Below are 16,088 nucleotides of genomic sequence, written 5' to 3'. Positions count from 1 at the left end.
CCGATGGCAAGAAAATCAAAGTAATTTCATTTGGGGGGATTATTCTGCTTGACAACTTCGTATTGTTTATGGATTCTCTTTAGAAAATGATTCTCTGTTACATAGAGTTGTTTTTTAAAAATCATAGATACACTTTTGGGGGTCAGACTCCTGAGGTTCGGGAGCGAAGCGCCTGTTCTGTGACACGTGTTGGCTGGGTGTCCCTGGCCTGGGCGGTAAGTGCTGCTCCCTTACTCTTTCTTGGCCCATGGTTTACTGGAGAGGGAGACACACAGAGATGTATTTCCAAAAGATGCAGATATACTGGTTCCTTTTACTCTCATCAGCTTTTTTTGTCTGTCTTTTAAAATCATAATTCTTAACAGTATTGTATTTGCACTGTTGACTGTAAATACCAAAGCAAAGGTCTACTGGAGTGTGCCAAATAAGGTGTTCTGGTAGAAATTGGTTTGGGGAAAACGTTCACCAAAGTAGTCTTTGTGAAAGTGGTGTAGTGCAATGTGAGCCAAACTTCTTAGATTTGTAAATACTTTGGGGTTTTGTCTTACCAAAAAAAAAAAAGAGCCGCGAAATCCTGAGGGAGCAGGTGTAGGAGGCAATTGCGATCGTAAAATCTGCCATACCAGCTTTTGGTCACCTCTCATTCACACTTTTCTAAGAAAGGAAATTCAACTAAATGTCTCAAGTTCTTTTTCAGTGTTACTCATGCTTTATAGTATCACATTACTTTAATAGTGAGAATTACCTAACAAGGTTCTGCTGCAGAACTGATGTCTGGGGGGAAGCAGAGATTTTGATAAAGCTGAATGATTAAGTACTGCCTGTTTATTAGTTATTGGTTAAAGGAAGGAGCTGTGATGGCTTTGAGGACCGATCAGATGCAATCTTTGTAAGCAGGACCAGGAAACATGGAAAGTGATTTTTACTTCTGAACTTGTAAGGAGTAATTTGGGTCCTTTTGAACACTGCATGATGGGGGATGGCTGTGGAAATGCACTTAAACCACTGATCTCTGTTTGTCTTTATTCCAGTAAATGAAAAAATGTGAACACCAGACCTACTTCCCTATATCATGTAGACTTCGGCTTTCCAGAACTGTAGCCTGTCACAGATGCCAGTAGGAAGGACAGATGAATACCTCTTAAGGATAAAGCATGTTTGCAAGTTCTTATAGTAACGAAGACACAAGCAAAGTTCTGATTTTGAAGACTTAAGATATGATCAGGCCGTGTTGCTTCTACTGCCAGAATGAGATCTACAGTGCAAACAAGGACAAAGGAACTGCTGCTGCAGTCTTATTCGGCGCTCGCACCGGTGTTCCTACAGGTATCTCTTTCTTTCTGCTCCTATACATGGAATTAAAGTTATCTTCAGAGGACTGAAGTTAATGTTGTTACACGTGACAAAATTCAACTTATGACTTGTACATTTAGATTGGTGACTTCTCTGATAAGTACCGAAAAATACGTTCACACCCCTCAAAAGCACAAGGCCGTCTGTTTTTTCATTCATTGGTGGAGACTCTGTAGAAGCGGTGGTTGAGTTCTGTTTCTGTACTTCTTCCCTTTGTCTTGACCAGCTGTCAGCTCTTTCCCATTTGTGGTTGTGCTATTTTTCTTCCCCTGCTGGCTTCCAGTTTTCTTCAATAAAGCTGTGATGGAAGCAAGTGGCCCTGAAGATGTCCTAGGGAGAGAGTGCTGCTTTACCAAAGCGAAGCAGGAGTCCTGACTTGCATTTCTCACCAACCAGAAATAAACTATTCTTTTGTAGAATCACAGAATCATTTTGGTTGGATAAACCCCTCAAGATCATGGAGTCCACCCACAACCCACCCCTGGCACTGCTCCATGTCCTGAGAACCTCATGTCCGTCTGTCCAACCCTCCAGGGATAGTGACTCCAGCACTGCCCTGGGCAGCCTGTTCCAATGCCCCACAGCCCTTTGGGGAAGAAATTGTTCCCCACATCCAACCTCAACCTCCCCTGGCGCAACTTGAGGCCGTTTCCTCTGCTCCTGGCGCTTGTTCCTGGGGAGCAGAGCCCGCCCCCCCTGGCTCCAAGCTCCTTTCAGGCAGTTCAGAGATCAGAAGGTCTCCCCTCAGCTCCTGTTCTCCAGCTGAACCCCCCAGGTCCCTCAGCCGCTCCCATCACACTTGTGCTCCAGCCCCTCACCAGCTCCGTTCCCTTCTCTGCACTCTCTCTAGAGTTTCAATGTCCTTCTCATGATGAGGGGCCCAAAACTGCCCCCAGGATTCACGGTTTGGCCTCCCCAGTGCCCGGTACAGCAGCACAATCACTTCTCTAGTCCTGCTGGCCACACCAGTGCTGGTACCAACCAGGATGCTGGTGGCCTCTTGGCCACCTGGGCACACGCTGGCTCATGTTCAGCCGCTGTCACCAACACCCCCAGGGCCTTTTCCAGCCGCTCTTCCCCAGCCTGCAGCGTTCATGGGGCTGTTGTGACCCAAGTGCAGGACCCGGCACTTGGCCTTGTTGAACCTCAGACAATTGGCCTCAGCACATCAATCCAGCCGGTCCAGATCCCTTTGGATGGCCTTCCCACCCTCCTGCACATCAACACTCCCACCCAATATGGTGTCGTCTCCAACTCACTGAGGGTGAACTCCATCTCCTCATCCAGACCATTGATAAAGAGATTAAGCAGAACTGGCCCCAGTACTGAGCCCTGGGGAACAAACCTTGTGACCGGCCCCCGACTGGCCTGGACTCCATTCACCACAGCTCTTTGGGCCCGGCCGACCAGCCAGTTCTTTACCCAGTGAAAAGTATGTCTGGCCAAGCCGTGAGCTGCAGCTGCTCCTACAGACAGGACACTGCAGCATCTCCCAGGGGCCCTCGGTGGCTGCGGTGTGCTGACACATGTCTTGGAATACATTCAGTGACTGAACTGGAAGGTGTTTGCGTTGTGTGAAATGACCATCAGCACGATGGCATCTCAAGACCTCGCTCCTTGTGTGTTAGAGATGCTAAGTGCATGAAACACTTGGCACGTCATTGTAGATTATATTTGTAAAATGTGTATTAGATCTTGGTCTATGAAACTAAAACAAAAGCCAGAGACAGCTAAATGATAAGACTAAAATTCTATGTACTGCATCTCTGACTTACTTGGAAACTGCATAGTTTCCAAAAAAGAAATAAATATGTAACATTTCAGGAAGTTGCTTATGCAAACTTTTTTTTTTCCTTGAAACTCTCTAATTCGAATATAAGATTTTAGGCCCTGTCTTTGAATGTCTAAAAGATTCAGTCTAACTTAATTTGTTTCACTGCCTTTTGCAGCGTGACACCTCACACACAAGCTTAAATCTTTCAGGAGAAGTGTACTAGGCTGCCTTGATTCGAGCGTGTCACCACCACAAAAGCGCCGATCTGTGTGTTGACTTATCTGACTGCGTAAACTTGATGCTGTGCACTGGGTAGTCAGAGTTGTAGTGGAGCACGGCCTGTTTATACACCACCCTCTAGCCAGCTCTGCTCTCTGACCTCTCTTTTCCGTGTTTTTTTTCTGAAGAATGGTGCTTGTTCACAGCTCAGCTCCTGCAGTTGCCGTGTTCTGCTGCCAGGTGGCAGCCTGATCTAAAGACCGTTCCTGTCTCCTCAGGCATTACTACTGTAGGTACTGGGATATTTTGCATTAGGAGCGGCTCACTCGTACCTGATTTGGGAGCTTAAAGCCCAGCCAGGCTGTCTGCACTGAACATGGATGGCTTCGTCAGTTGTGTGGGGTGTTACAGCTTGAGCTGTGGAAATCAGGGGAGATGAGTCATTTATCAAGACCAGAGAACTCTGAACTTTCAATTGGCAGTTCAATAAAAAATGGTTCAAGAGAACTCTTCTTCACCTTCCCTGGAAGTCCTGTATATCTAAGCTTGGTCAAATTTTCTAAACATCTCTAATTCTCCTGTTATTTTCACTCTAATACTGTTACGATTCATTAAAGACGGTTGAAAGTGGGGCAAGGTTTTGGGGAATACTTTGCAGATTATCGTCACCCTGTGGTTGGGCAGCAGGATTTACAGAGCAGGAGCCTGGAACTGACATTTGTGCTTCAAATATCAGGTCCTAAATAAGGTCTTTGGGTTGGTTTTACGTGTTTGAGTTGAGCGAAACAGTGATTTATGTAGCCTGCTTGCAGCAATGTGTCTTGGGCCTTGGACTGTACTATCAAGGATGCTTAGGATCTTATTGCCTAACAGGACACGGTGCTCAACTTTTGTTCTGTAAGGTGCTGATGACCTGTGATGAAGCAGCATCACCAGAGAGCTGCCTCAAACTGCCGTGTAGCGTGAGCCTTTCTGAGATGCTGTTCTCTGGAACAGGGTTCCTCTGGGTGCTGCGTCCCGCAAACCTTGTCATAGTCTCTGCTTCCAGTGCTTGTGTTTGCACTGTGGAGTGGTCTTGGGGAACAGGCAGTAGTTTCCCTTTACAACAAAATGGACCCTGAAGATGTTGCTGAGCTGCGAGCAGTGCTGGGTGTGCAGGAGCAGCTCTGCCTGCAGCACGTGTTGGGATCTCGGTACCCGCTGGAATCTGCTCCGCAGGTTTCCCGCTGTGCCTCATTTCTTCCTTCTGATGAAAGTACAGCAGAGCAAATGTTAACAGTTTAACCAGCGCTTCCAGGTCAGTTGGGATCCTTCGAATCAGTAACGGTGCCAGCAGTGTTTTGTTGTAGGCTGCCTGATGCTTTATTTTGCTGTGGATTCTGACAAATATCCTCTAGTGAATGACCATGAGCCAGCACTGGGCCCTTGTGGCCAGGAAGCCAATGGGACCTGGGGTGGGTTAGAAGGGGGTGGTCAGTAGGTCAGAGAGGTTCTCCTGCCCCTCTGCTCTGCCCTGGGGAGACCACACCTGGAATCTTGTGTCCAGCTGTGGCCCCTCAGTTCCAGCAGGACAGGGAACTGCTGCAGAGAGTCCAGCGCAGCCACCAAGATGCTGCAGGGAGTGGAGCATCTCCCGTGTGAGGAAAGGCTGAGGGAGCTGGGGCTCTGGAGCTGGACAAGAGGAGACTGAGGGGGGACTCATTCCTGGGGATCAAGATGGAAAGGGGGAGTGTCAGGAGGATGGAGCCAGGCTCTTCTGGTGACAACCAGGGACAGGACAAGGGGCAATGGGTGCAAACTGGAACACAGGAGGTTCCACTGAAAGATGAGAACAAACTGGTGGTAGGACAGCTCTAATAAGTGGTAACATGTTGTTTGGTGTTTTTTTCTCTCCTTTAGACTGTCACTTTCAGAACTCAGTAGTAATTACAGAAAGTCTGGCTGCCCCAGAGTTTTATCTGATTAAGCAGTTTTGAGATGAAGATGATAAATTTTACTGCCTTATGGTTGATCAGATGCTACAGAAATGCCCTGCATGGTTTCAGTAGATATTGTGAATTCATAATGAACTGAAAGTATCTGTAAGTTAATGTACTAGAGTGGTGTTCTTTTGCTCTTACTTTACAAAGGGCTGCTCGTAGCTGCTGGCTCTGGAATGGGCTGTGCAATCCAAGTAAAGAGCAAGAAATTGATTATGCAGAAACCAGTGGAAATGGTTAAATCTGTGTATGTCGTTTTTTCTCCAGAAGAAAACCTAAACCTGCTTTCACCGAAGTTGTCTAATTTCAAGCTCAGAACATGATTCTCGTGAAACATTTGGTGTCACCATGCAGCACATCCCCCAGGAAAAGTCAGGTACCCCTCCCCCATCTTCCCCTTGCCCCCCAAAAGCTGCTTTTCTTGGTGCTTCTTGGCTTTGTGCACAGAACCTGAACTCCATCTTCTAAATGTTGAGTTTTACTGCCTTCGGTCTCCTACTGTGAATTATTTCTCTCAGTCATAACTTAGTCTTTCATTTTGTCATAAGGGTTAAGGAATAAATACTGTTGTAAATCCTGGAGCGTGCTGAAGACCCTGGAAAGCTGTGAAGAACAGTGAGTGTTCCAGATACCAGAAGGACAGACATTAGCAGTCTGGCAGTTTTCCAAATCTTGCTTGTTTTGTTTTGTCTTGGAATAAACAGCTTTTGAATATTTTATTGAGATGCTCTTGCTAATAAAGAAAAATCTTCCGGTTGAGATCCGAGCTGCTTTATTTGGAGAAGTTGCGGAGCAGAACGTGTGTGTGTGCGAGCCGGGCCCGGCTCCCGGTCCCCAGCCGCCCCAGAGACGTGGTTTCGGCTGCGGGCCCTGGGCTGGTACGAGCTGGGCCAGGAGTTCTGGTTTCCAGTGAAATGAGTAAAGGACACTGAGTCCTAACGCTGGTTTTGCTGGCACTGCACCGCAGTCTGTAATGCAGTTGAAATTAAAGTTCATCGATGGGCTTTTTTTCTTTGGCAAATAAAACAATTCTGATGTATTAAAGGACATTTTTAAGTAAAGAGCTGCAGTCTATTCACAGCGTAGTTCACAAATGTGCAGATTTAGTGTTGTCGCAGCACGCAGCAGGGATGCGCCAGGTGCCAAATCTGTTGTACGGGTTTTGTCTTGGACACGAGGCAGAAGTCGGAGAGAAACCATTAGTGTAGAGACTCCTGAGGAGAACAGGCGTTACTGTGCATGAGGCTGTCAGCTGCAGGACGTGATCGAGACTATCAAATGGTGATGTGTAACCTCAAATGAATGAAGCTGGACCTACAAGGGTCTTTGTCTTTTTTAATATCACTAAGGAACCTGTGTTACTGTCGAATGAGGGCTGAGACATAATGGCGTTTTACTGTAGCTTCCTGAAACAGTGGGGGATAATGATCACTTCCTATCATCTTGAAAAAGCAACAAATCTCACTGTTCTTTAAGACAGAGCAGTTCTGGAGAATTAAAAACTATGCCATGAGTAGAGATACTTAAGACATTGAGATATATTGAGTCTTGGCCAAGTACTGATTCGGAGCCTGATCCTCTAGTTTTACCTCTTAATTCTATTGAAAAAGAACAAACTAAATTAAAAATCATTAAAAAAAAGTAGAATTCCTGACCAGACTGAGCAGACTGAAAAAATCCTAAGAGTAAATTCTAATTCTCATCTTCAAAAAAACCGAGATGAGCATTAGAATTTACTCTTAGGATTTTTTTACAGTGACAGATCTTGACATCCAGTGAAAGATTTTCAAGAAGGTACTTTTAAAACAACTGGATGTTTACAATGATGGAATGTGTCTCTAGCACTGACTAGAGGCGTGTTTGGAAAACAGCCCCTCAAAGTGCTGAAGAACGGGCTGAGCGGAACTGGGCAGAGAAGCCGGACTCAGGTCAGTGTGTGTGTCCAGGTGTGTGCTCTGCAGAACAGCCGGGCTGCCCCGCAGCAGCGTTGCGACTGGTGATAGTACCGGGGAACACGCGTCTTGTCAAATGTTCTGTCTTTTAAATCCTTGATTAGATTTTTAATGCATCACGAGAACTTGAAAGCGAAGTGAACAGAGCCAGCCACAGAAAGCCCAGAAACAAAAGCACAGCAAATGGTGAAGAGCAGGGCACATGTCCTGTTTTGGATGCCTGCGTTACAAATGCATTCCTGGGAAACAAGAAGGTTCATTATTTGAACACGAGGAATCTGAGACAGTCACGACAATGATATATTGGGATTTTGTGAGACTAAGACAAGCTGGACTTGGCCAGGTTGGAGAGGGAGCAGTGATGGGCACAGAGAGCTGCGGAGCCCTCAGGAGGGTTGTTCCCCTTCGCGTTTCATTGCTCTCTACTTAAAATAACCAACTGCCTTTAGATTTGGCTGATAATAAATAAAATATGCTATTATTATTAGTAGTAGTAGTAGTATTTTGTCCTTCCCATCTTGTTGGCTGCTAAATGTGCCATCCACTCAATCAAAAGTTCAAGTAGATTATTCTTTATTTATGCTAATATTAAACAAATAAACAATTAAATTAATACAAATATTACCAGGAGAAGGGTTAAGGTTATGGAGATCTTTAAAAATCTAATTAAACTAGAAACAAAATGTTATTATTATATTATCATTGAATCAGAAGCTATTGAAAATAGGCTACAATATGATTTGGTATGAAATATATAATAAAATTAGCCTTGGGACTGAGAAAACAATTTCTAAAAAGGAAAACTTAGGCACACAATTTACATTTCAGAAGCGAATTTTCCCTTTTCAGCACCATTTCATTTATTCTAATGAAATTCCCTTCGGTATGGTTGGATTGTAGGCTGTATTTTAAAGTCTATGTTGGTTTTCCTTCCTGCGATGCAAGGCCAAGAGGAGCAGGGGAGACAAGGCAGAGGTGACTGGGGAGGAGAACTTCCATTAAATAATCGGTGGTTTGGGAAATTAATTCTCCAGAGGCTTCACCATCTGTATCCTCAGGTGTGAGTTTAAAGGGTGTTTTCTTGCGGGAGACTCATTCAGATGTGATGTAGATGAACAAGGTTCCCCCACTGCTGGGAGTGGGACCAAGAGTGTTCATCCTTGTTCTTCAGAGCTGGTTCAAAATGAGGAAACACCTTGTAAAGAAGGTTTGTGAGGACTAGAACGATCCCAGTTAGTGGATGCTGATTTAACGGGGAAACGAAAAAAGTCATCAAGCCAGACTTCCAAAGTTAAAATACATCTAAAATATTTACCTCTGAATTCCAAATTCAAATGTGAAGGATCTTGTGAGTCTGATTTCCACCTGCATGTTCATTGGACATATCATTTTTGTGCTGCATGGGTACTTTATGGGGCTGACTCTCAGAAATTAGGTCTTCTTATTGGAGTGACAGGCTGTAATTACCCCCTGTGCGTTGTGGCTGCCTCACAGTGGGCACGATGATTTAATTCTTCATCAAAACTACAGAATAGCGCATGTGCCAAGCAGGAGCTCGATAAAACCCTATAATCCAACGCAAGTGGCAGCTCACTGATCCCATCTGCTGGGGAACACACTGTATCTGCCCTTCTCAGCACTGCCGGCTTTTTGGAAGGCAAGTAACGACATCAAATTTGTTTGGTTTCAAGTTTTTGCAACAGGTCACCTCTCCGTGCTAAAAACTAACAGACTGTTGAACAGTACATCTGTGCTACAACAAGTGCTTTGCAAAGGAGAATGAGGTAACTAGAAGAATGAGGTAACTAGAAGAATAAGGTAACTAGAAGAATTCATCAGCGTTTTTCCTCTGGCTGTCGTTCCCCCGGAGCGGGGAGCAGGAGGCGCCGCTGCCGCCTCCCTCAGCATCGCGGACGCGCCGTTGCTGCCGGTGTAAGGGGCTCAGTGCTGTGCACGAGTGAGAGATCACTGTCCCCAAGCTGTCCCCTGCCCTTCCAGAGAAGGCTTGAATCTGTTCTCCTTTGGACCTTTTTATGACCATCTAAGCCAGGTTTGCTGTGTAATGTGGTACGTTTGGAATGCAAAGTCATCCGCCCGTGCTGGCCAGGAGACAAAGTAGATACTGAGTCACTTTGTCTCTTTTCACTTGTTATTATGGTGATTGTGGCTATTTTTGAAGTGTCTGGTAGATAAGTTGCCTTTTGTGAGTTTATTCAGCTGCACCCACTGCAGCAGCTGGAGCAGGAGCAGGATAAAGAAAGAATGAAAATCTGCTGACAGATGTGCTTGTGTTTGTGCTTTGCAGGCAGGATTCGTTAAAGTGCAAATCTTTGTGGGCTGATGAAGTTAAAGCAGGGCTTTAGGCACCAAGGTACTATTCAGCAAAAGCAGCCTGCCCAAAGCTGTCTCTGCTGGGGCTTTCCTTCTGAAACGAGAGTCAATGCTACAGGTTTAAAAATGGAATATAATTTATGAGGCCTCTAGCCTTGGGGATGAGTCCTTGTGTAAACGGGATTAAAACATTTAAAATTAATATTAATGAGGTGGGGAGGCTTTCAGCCTGGCCTTTAATGCTAATCCATGGTGAGCGGAGCCGCTCCAGCATGTGCTGGTGCTGGCAGCGCCGCGGCAGCACGGTCCCCGCGGATCCGAACACTGTGCTGGTCACATACCGCAGGGGACGTGGCTGTGCTGCTGTGGGTGCTCTGATCAGCGGGACCGTGGGTGCTCTGATCAGCCACGCGGGGCCGTGGGTGCTCTGATCAGCCACGCGGGGCCGTGCTCTGTGGGTGCTCTGATCGGCCACGCGGGGCCGTGCTCTGTGGGTGCTCTGATCGGCCACGCGGGGCCGTGCTCTGTGGGTGCTCTGATCAGCCACGCGGGGCCGTGGGTGCTCTGATCGGCCACGCGGGGCCGTGCTCTGTGGGTGCTCTGATCAGCCACGCGGGGCCGTGCTCTGTGGGTGCTCTGATCCGCCACGCGGGGCCGTGCTCTGTGGGTGCTCTGATCGGCCACGCGGGGCCGTGCTCTGTGGGTGCTCTGATCCGCCACGGGGGGCCGTGCTCTGTGGGTGCTCTGATCAGCCAGGCGGGGCTGTGGGTGCTCTGATCGGCCACGCGGGGCCGTGGGTGCTCTGATCGGCCACGCGGGGCCGTGGGTGCTCTGATCGGCCACGCGGGGCCGTGCTCTGTGGGTGCTCTGATCGGCCACGCGGGGCCGTGGGTGCTCTGATCGGCCACGCGGGGCCGTGCTCTGGATGCCGTGCCGCTGACCCTGCCCTGTGTCCCGGGGACGCTCCTGCGCGCTGTGTTCAGCTCCGTCTCGTTGCATGGATGGAAGCGTAATGAGAGGGTAAGTTACTGGAAATGCCTTTGGGAAGAGAGCTGTGAACCTTCAATTAGATATTTTGGGCATAGTTGTGAGGAGTTAAACTGGGTGGCATCAGTGCTAGTAGCTCCCTGCCCCTGATTATTAGTGACAAAAAGGCTCTAACGTGCTCAGTAATTTAGTAACACTGAAGTGTGTGTGAAAGAAATGTACCAAGGGACTAAAGCTTCTACTTACTTATTTTCATAAGGAAGATACTCTGTATTAACTGCCACGTTAACCGTTTCAGCCAGGGAATGTTGTTTGGATTATAAATTCCCTGCAAACGGGCTGTGTGAGTGGAGCAATGCAGCTCCTGAGTCACGGAGGCCGATGCTGGGAGATGAGAGGTCGCTTCAAAAGTGCTGAGCCTCTTGTTTTACTCTGTAGTTAGTGCAGGAGTCGGTGTATCTGTCAGCGGCTGGCTGGGGAAGCCAGTGATAACCAATGACCTCTTACATTACCTTTTTCCTTTTCTTGGTCTTTGCTCCAAATGCACCAATCTAGCTGTCAAACGCCTCTCCAGTTTTAATAGTAGTTTTGGAACCTAAATATAGCAGATTCAAAGAGTTCCTTTAAAGCTGAAGCACTAACCTTGCTCTTTATTTAATTTGTTGGGTGCTACTTGCATTAGAAGAGCTTTGCGTTTATTCTATAAGTAAACGATGTGACATCTCCGAAGCCTGTACCGCAGTATCTGTACTCCCAGGGAGCACTTGCCTTGTCTCTAGCTCATAGTATTTTAAGGCAGAGCACCAAGCTCTGTTTTACCTTGTCTGTAAAGTCCACTGGACCTTTCCCTGGTACTGAAGAAGACGTGTCCATTGCCTGTTTTCTGTCCACAGCAATACACGTAACTCGGTGAGACATGGACTGCTTCTTTCTTGTGGATTGGATGTTGTGTAGTTGCTACTGATTCGTTGCTTTTAATACTCTTCTGAAAACAGAGCCCAGAATCAGTATCATATGATCTGAAATTAAAATGGGGGAGAGAAAAGCTCCAGATTTATTCTTTTTCTGAAGCTAAAATGGAGAAAAAGAAAAATCAGTGAAGTTCATCATCATAGTAATTGTATTCTTAGTATAATTAATGAAAACACTGCAGGAAGGTGTTGTTTTACACTACAGTTCTGTATTTAGATCTGCAAACGGAAGGTCGCAGGCTGAGCATTGCTTGTTCCGGACTGCTTGCCAAATTTCCTAAAGGATTCTCTTTGTCGTGCAAGCTTTCTCCCCGTGGCACGGCGCTTACGTGCTGCACATGCCTCTGCTGCCACATTAACTAATAGCATCTCTTTATTAAATCTGGAGTAATGACATGGTTATTTGTGCTATTGGAATAAATCACTGGTTAGTGTTCCCTAGGCCGGGGATTGTGCTCCACGTGCTGTCCCTCCGCAAGGGACAGGGCAGGGTTTGGGCAGGTTGCAGGGTTTGGGCACCAGCGCTCCTGCACCGTTGCACGGACCTCCCTGATGTGTCTTAAGGTTTTGGGGGCAGTTCTGAGCTAGAATTTATGGGTTAGTTTTACCCTTTGAAAGGGGGAACAGTAACAATAGATTCTAAAGCTCTGAGAAGGTTCTGTGAGCTAGGAGGAGTTTAACTCAGTTGTTGCAGGTGGAAAAACCAGGGCACAGAGATGGAGTCGGCGATGGCACAGGAGTTGGCGGCCGAGACAGACCGAGGCCTCTGGGGTCCGAGCGCAGCGTCTGGGGCACCCACAGCTCCTGGGCTCCCACAGCCTCTGGGTACAGCTATCTCACCTCCATGGGCTGTGGCCAAATCATCATTTATGGTTATCAACTGGAACACAGAAGGTTCCAGTTGATAATTTGAGAAGAAACTTGTTGTGGGTGAGGGTGGCAGAGCCTGGCCCAGGCTGCCCAGGGGGGTTGTGGAGTCTCCTTCTGTGCAGACATTCCAACCCGCCTGGACACCTTCCTGTGTAACCTCATCTGGGTGTTCCTGCTCCATGGGGGGATTGCACTGGATGAGCTTTCCAGGGCCCTTCCAGCCCCTGGCACTCTGGGACTGTGTGATCCTGCGCCCCAGGCAGCCCCGGCCTTTTCACGTGTTTGTTGAATGGCCTGATAAACATTCCCTGCCAGGCAGTGAAAAATCCTGCGGCACAGTGAGCGTGCCCATCTCCCCTTCTGAGAGCTCCTCATCCACCTTAATTCACTGGTTTTGCCTGTACTAACATGGGTTTTATATTTTTTTTACAGCATATTGGTTATCTTGCTGTACAAACCTAAGTGGAAACAAAGCACTTGCTTTTGCTGTGAGAGGGGCAGCAAGATCTATACCCACACTTCCGGACCGGACATCTCTTAGATCGTAATGCTAAAGGTACGGTGTCCTATCTGCATTGCTCGGGGGGCTGTTTTAGGCCAGAGTTCACGTGCACTTAACCTGTGGTAAAACATGCTTCTGTTTCGATCTGGGCAGTGAGGACACGGCCGGTGCTAAGCCCAGATCTCGCTGCCTGAGATGTTTGTCCGTCTGCTCCACCTGGTCCTTAGCGAGTGTCTGTCACTGTGTCTGCGCCTGCCTGATGGGATTCGGGTTATGTTAACCTGTAGCTGGCGATGCGCAGAGCGCGCTGCGCTGTGTCCGGCGCGGCACAGGAGGGCACAGCACAGATGAAAACTGAAAGCTGCTGGTTTTTTTCTACTTCTCCAGAACTTACTTTCCAACTTAGGTCATCCCGCATCTTGGTGTCTGTGGTCTTTGTATATTTGTGCTCCACTGGCACAGTCTTGGTAAGAACTCAATTAAAAATGCATTTTACACAGGGCAAAATAAAAAGGCATTAAGTAGTTGAGGTCTAAACAAGCGAGGAGGAACATCATTTGGGTGCATTATGGCTGCTTACTAGTCTAACTGTGTAGGAAGAAAAAAAGTTAACAGATTGTAAGTCTAGGGGTTTACAAATCCGCCTACATGGACGTCATGGCAACGTACATTTGTGCGAGTACGAGCTATTTTACAGACTGCAGCGAATGACTCTGTGTGTGCAGCGTGAGGCTGCAGAAACCGTGCTTGAAGGCATAACTAGGTACGTGAATTCTGATTATGAATATCTGTCCATTCTTTTGTTCCCTCTGTTCCCATCTTATTGCTTAAGAAACTGGAAATAAAAGAAATGCTCACGTGTGTAATAATGGTGTTGTTATGTTAAAGCGAATATCCCGCAGCAGCCGTCAGTGTCACTGGGAGGAACAGCACTCAGATAAATGAGTCTTCTTGCTGCTTGGCTGAAGCAAACACGCTGTCCTTAAGTTACAGCTAAAGCAAAGTTAAACTGGGCAAAGATAAGCTAAGGGACAGAGAAACGCAAAGAGGGGACTCGAGTGGCTGGGGAGGTTTGGCCATCACCCTCTGTTGTTTCCGCACCTTAGCGTGGCCGTTATCAGGAGTTCAGGAAGTGAGCTTATCCATGTGGATAGAACCGAGTGCTGCTGATAAGGGACTTAAATGACTGAAATGCCTGGGGCAGTGTTAGATAAGAGGAAATGCCAAGTTTATCTCCCAAGCAGGATTCTAGCGAGATCCAGGGAGGCTGTGCGGCTTTATTCAGTGAAAGGCTTCAGGCTACCTGGGTGAGCACCGTACGTGCCAAACAGGATGGGAACTTTATATCAAGAATCTTCCCCACACAGATCCCTTCGCTTGAGCATGGGAGGATTTTGTGTTTCTGATTACATAAAGAGATTTACGGTAAGAGAGTCCTTGGTGTTTATTGCGAGTCTAGCCCGAATGTAACAGCTTTCTAGATGGCGCAGTGCTGGTTTCTGTGCCTTTTGCAAAGCGCTGCGTGTGCCCGACGTTCTTGGCCAGGTTGTGCAGGCTGCTGGCTCGCAGAACACCTGCTGGCGTCAAGGAGGCGTTTCTGGAATGATGACGCTGGCTTTGCCTTTGGAAGGAAACTTGCTTTTCATGAGAGCCATGGCGCGTTACAGCTTTTATTCCAAGTGGCAGATCTGTAGAATGGGATGTCAGACTGCCATTCGAATTATGTGGGCAGTTGTTACAGCTTTTTGCTTTAGCTGACATATGTCTGATAATTTTAAGACAATCTGTCGGGCAGGCTCACGCTGAGGCGATTCAATGAGGAGCCAAATTCTGCGTCGGCCCACCCGCCCCGCGGCCCAAGCAGCGCGAGGAGCTGAGCGGGGCGCTCGGCCCAGGGCCTGCGCGGGGCCGTGGGCTCAGGGCCCCTGTGCCCAGGGCTGGGGACACACAGCCAGGGGCTCTGACCACCAACCAAACCCTCCAGCCTGCGGGAGCAGAGACGCTCCCAGACATCGCCAGGGGAGGAGAGCAGGAATCTGCTTTTCCACTGCCGTGAGCTCTTTATCGAGCTGCACCGCGGTTTACATGCACCTGTGGGGCTGCGGGGGTGGAAGGAGGTGGAGGGAAACACTATTTCTGTTGTCCTCCGCTTGTTTGTGTGTGCCTGCTTTTTGAGTTGCTGGAAAGATTATTTACCTTCCAGACAGAAGCAGGAAAGGGACTTAAGCAAGCTTAAGAAGAATGCCATGTGCGTATAACGATCTTCAAATAATGAAAAAAAGGATTTGAATTTAATCAATGTATATATTAACTATACACACAGCTTTTATTCAGGATTGGGAATGTCTGGGGATTTGGGAGTGCCAGAAACATATTTTTATACACTCTGCAGATTGTGGTTTCTGAATTAAGGTGTTTCTCGTGCTTTTCTGAGGTTGTTTGCCAATTCCCATAAGTTTTGATCTTATAACCTTAATAGTAACATTTAAGGCCTTCTGAATTATGTTAATGAATAAAGTTCTGAATTTTGATTTATTAAGGTTTCCAAAATGAAGGTTTATGGATCAGATTGTTGTGTTCTTTTTTTTTTTTTCTTATTTTTTAAAGGCCATTCTCTTTCCAAATTTTGAAGAACGGGTTTCCTCGTGTATTTTGTTCAATAATATGTCTAATGGGCTTTCTTAAAGAGTTTACATTTGTAATCCTCTTAGTTCTTTAAAACACTAATGGAGTAAATGAGCTAAATCAACAGTAATAAACCAAATTCTGGCCCAGCTGAAGAAAAGGACAAAATTTCTACTAATTTCAACAAGTGGGATCTTGTTCCAAAGCCTTAAATTCATCTAATGTGACGTCATGTGGTGGATTTAATATAGCCAAGAGTATAACATGATATTGTTGGTTATAATTTATTACATAAGAAACAGAATGGCTCAGAAGACTAGATACATTTAATACCCCTGTGGCCACATGATTTATTGTCTATTTATCACAACACAGCAGAAGAACATTTTGGTCTATTAATTTGAATACACTACTCAGCTGTTCTTCATGCTGAACAGATAATGACGTGTTTAAATTGTTAATGTACAATGTTTTGTTAAAGAAAGATACTGAGCAACCTGAAATAAATGCAATTTTCTCTTGCTT

General features: G+C 46.7%; 1 protein-coding gene and 1 long non-coding RNA gene across 3 annotated transcripts in view; both read left to right on the top strand.

Annotated features, from left to right (window-relative positions):
- Positions 1-272: 272 nt before the first annotated feature.
- LOC309444903 lies at positions 273-6,084 on the top strand. The gene is made up of 2 exons (XR_014185176.1): positions 273-1,326; positions 5,593-6,084. It is a non-coding gene; the product is annotated as an uncharacterized lncRNA (long non-coding RNA).
- Positions 6,085-9,194: 3,110 nt separating this feature from the next.
- MYLK3 (myosin light chain kinase 3) overlaps positions 9,195-16,088 on the top strand; it is a 38,706-nt gene continuing 31,812 nt past the window's right edge. For both annotated transcript variants that reach the window (XM_082062559.1, XM_082062558.1), the window contains exons 1-2: positions 9,195-9,327; positions 12,869-12,992. In XM_082062559.1, coding sequence (XP_081918685.1) covers positions 12,984-12,992 — 9 coding nt within the window. In that variant the 5' untranslated portion in view covers positions 9,195-9,327; positions 12,869-12,983. The remainder of the gene's footprint in view (positions 9,328-12,868; positions 12,993-16,088) is intronic.

This window comes from Streptopelia decaocto (assembly GCF_964273445.1).
Source record: "Streptopelia decaocto genome assembly, chromosome: 11".
Classification (NCBI taxonomy): domain Eukaryota; kingdom Metazoa; phylum Chordata; class Aves; order Columbiformes; family Columbidae; genus Streptopelia; species Streptopelia decaocto.
The sequence above is the reverse complement of the archived record's forward strand: the minus strand, read 5'-3'. Positions and strand labels throughout refer to the sequence as shown.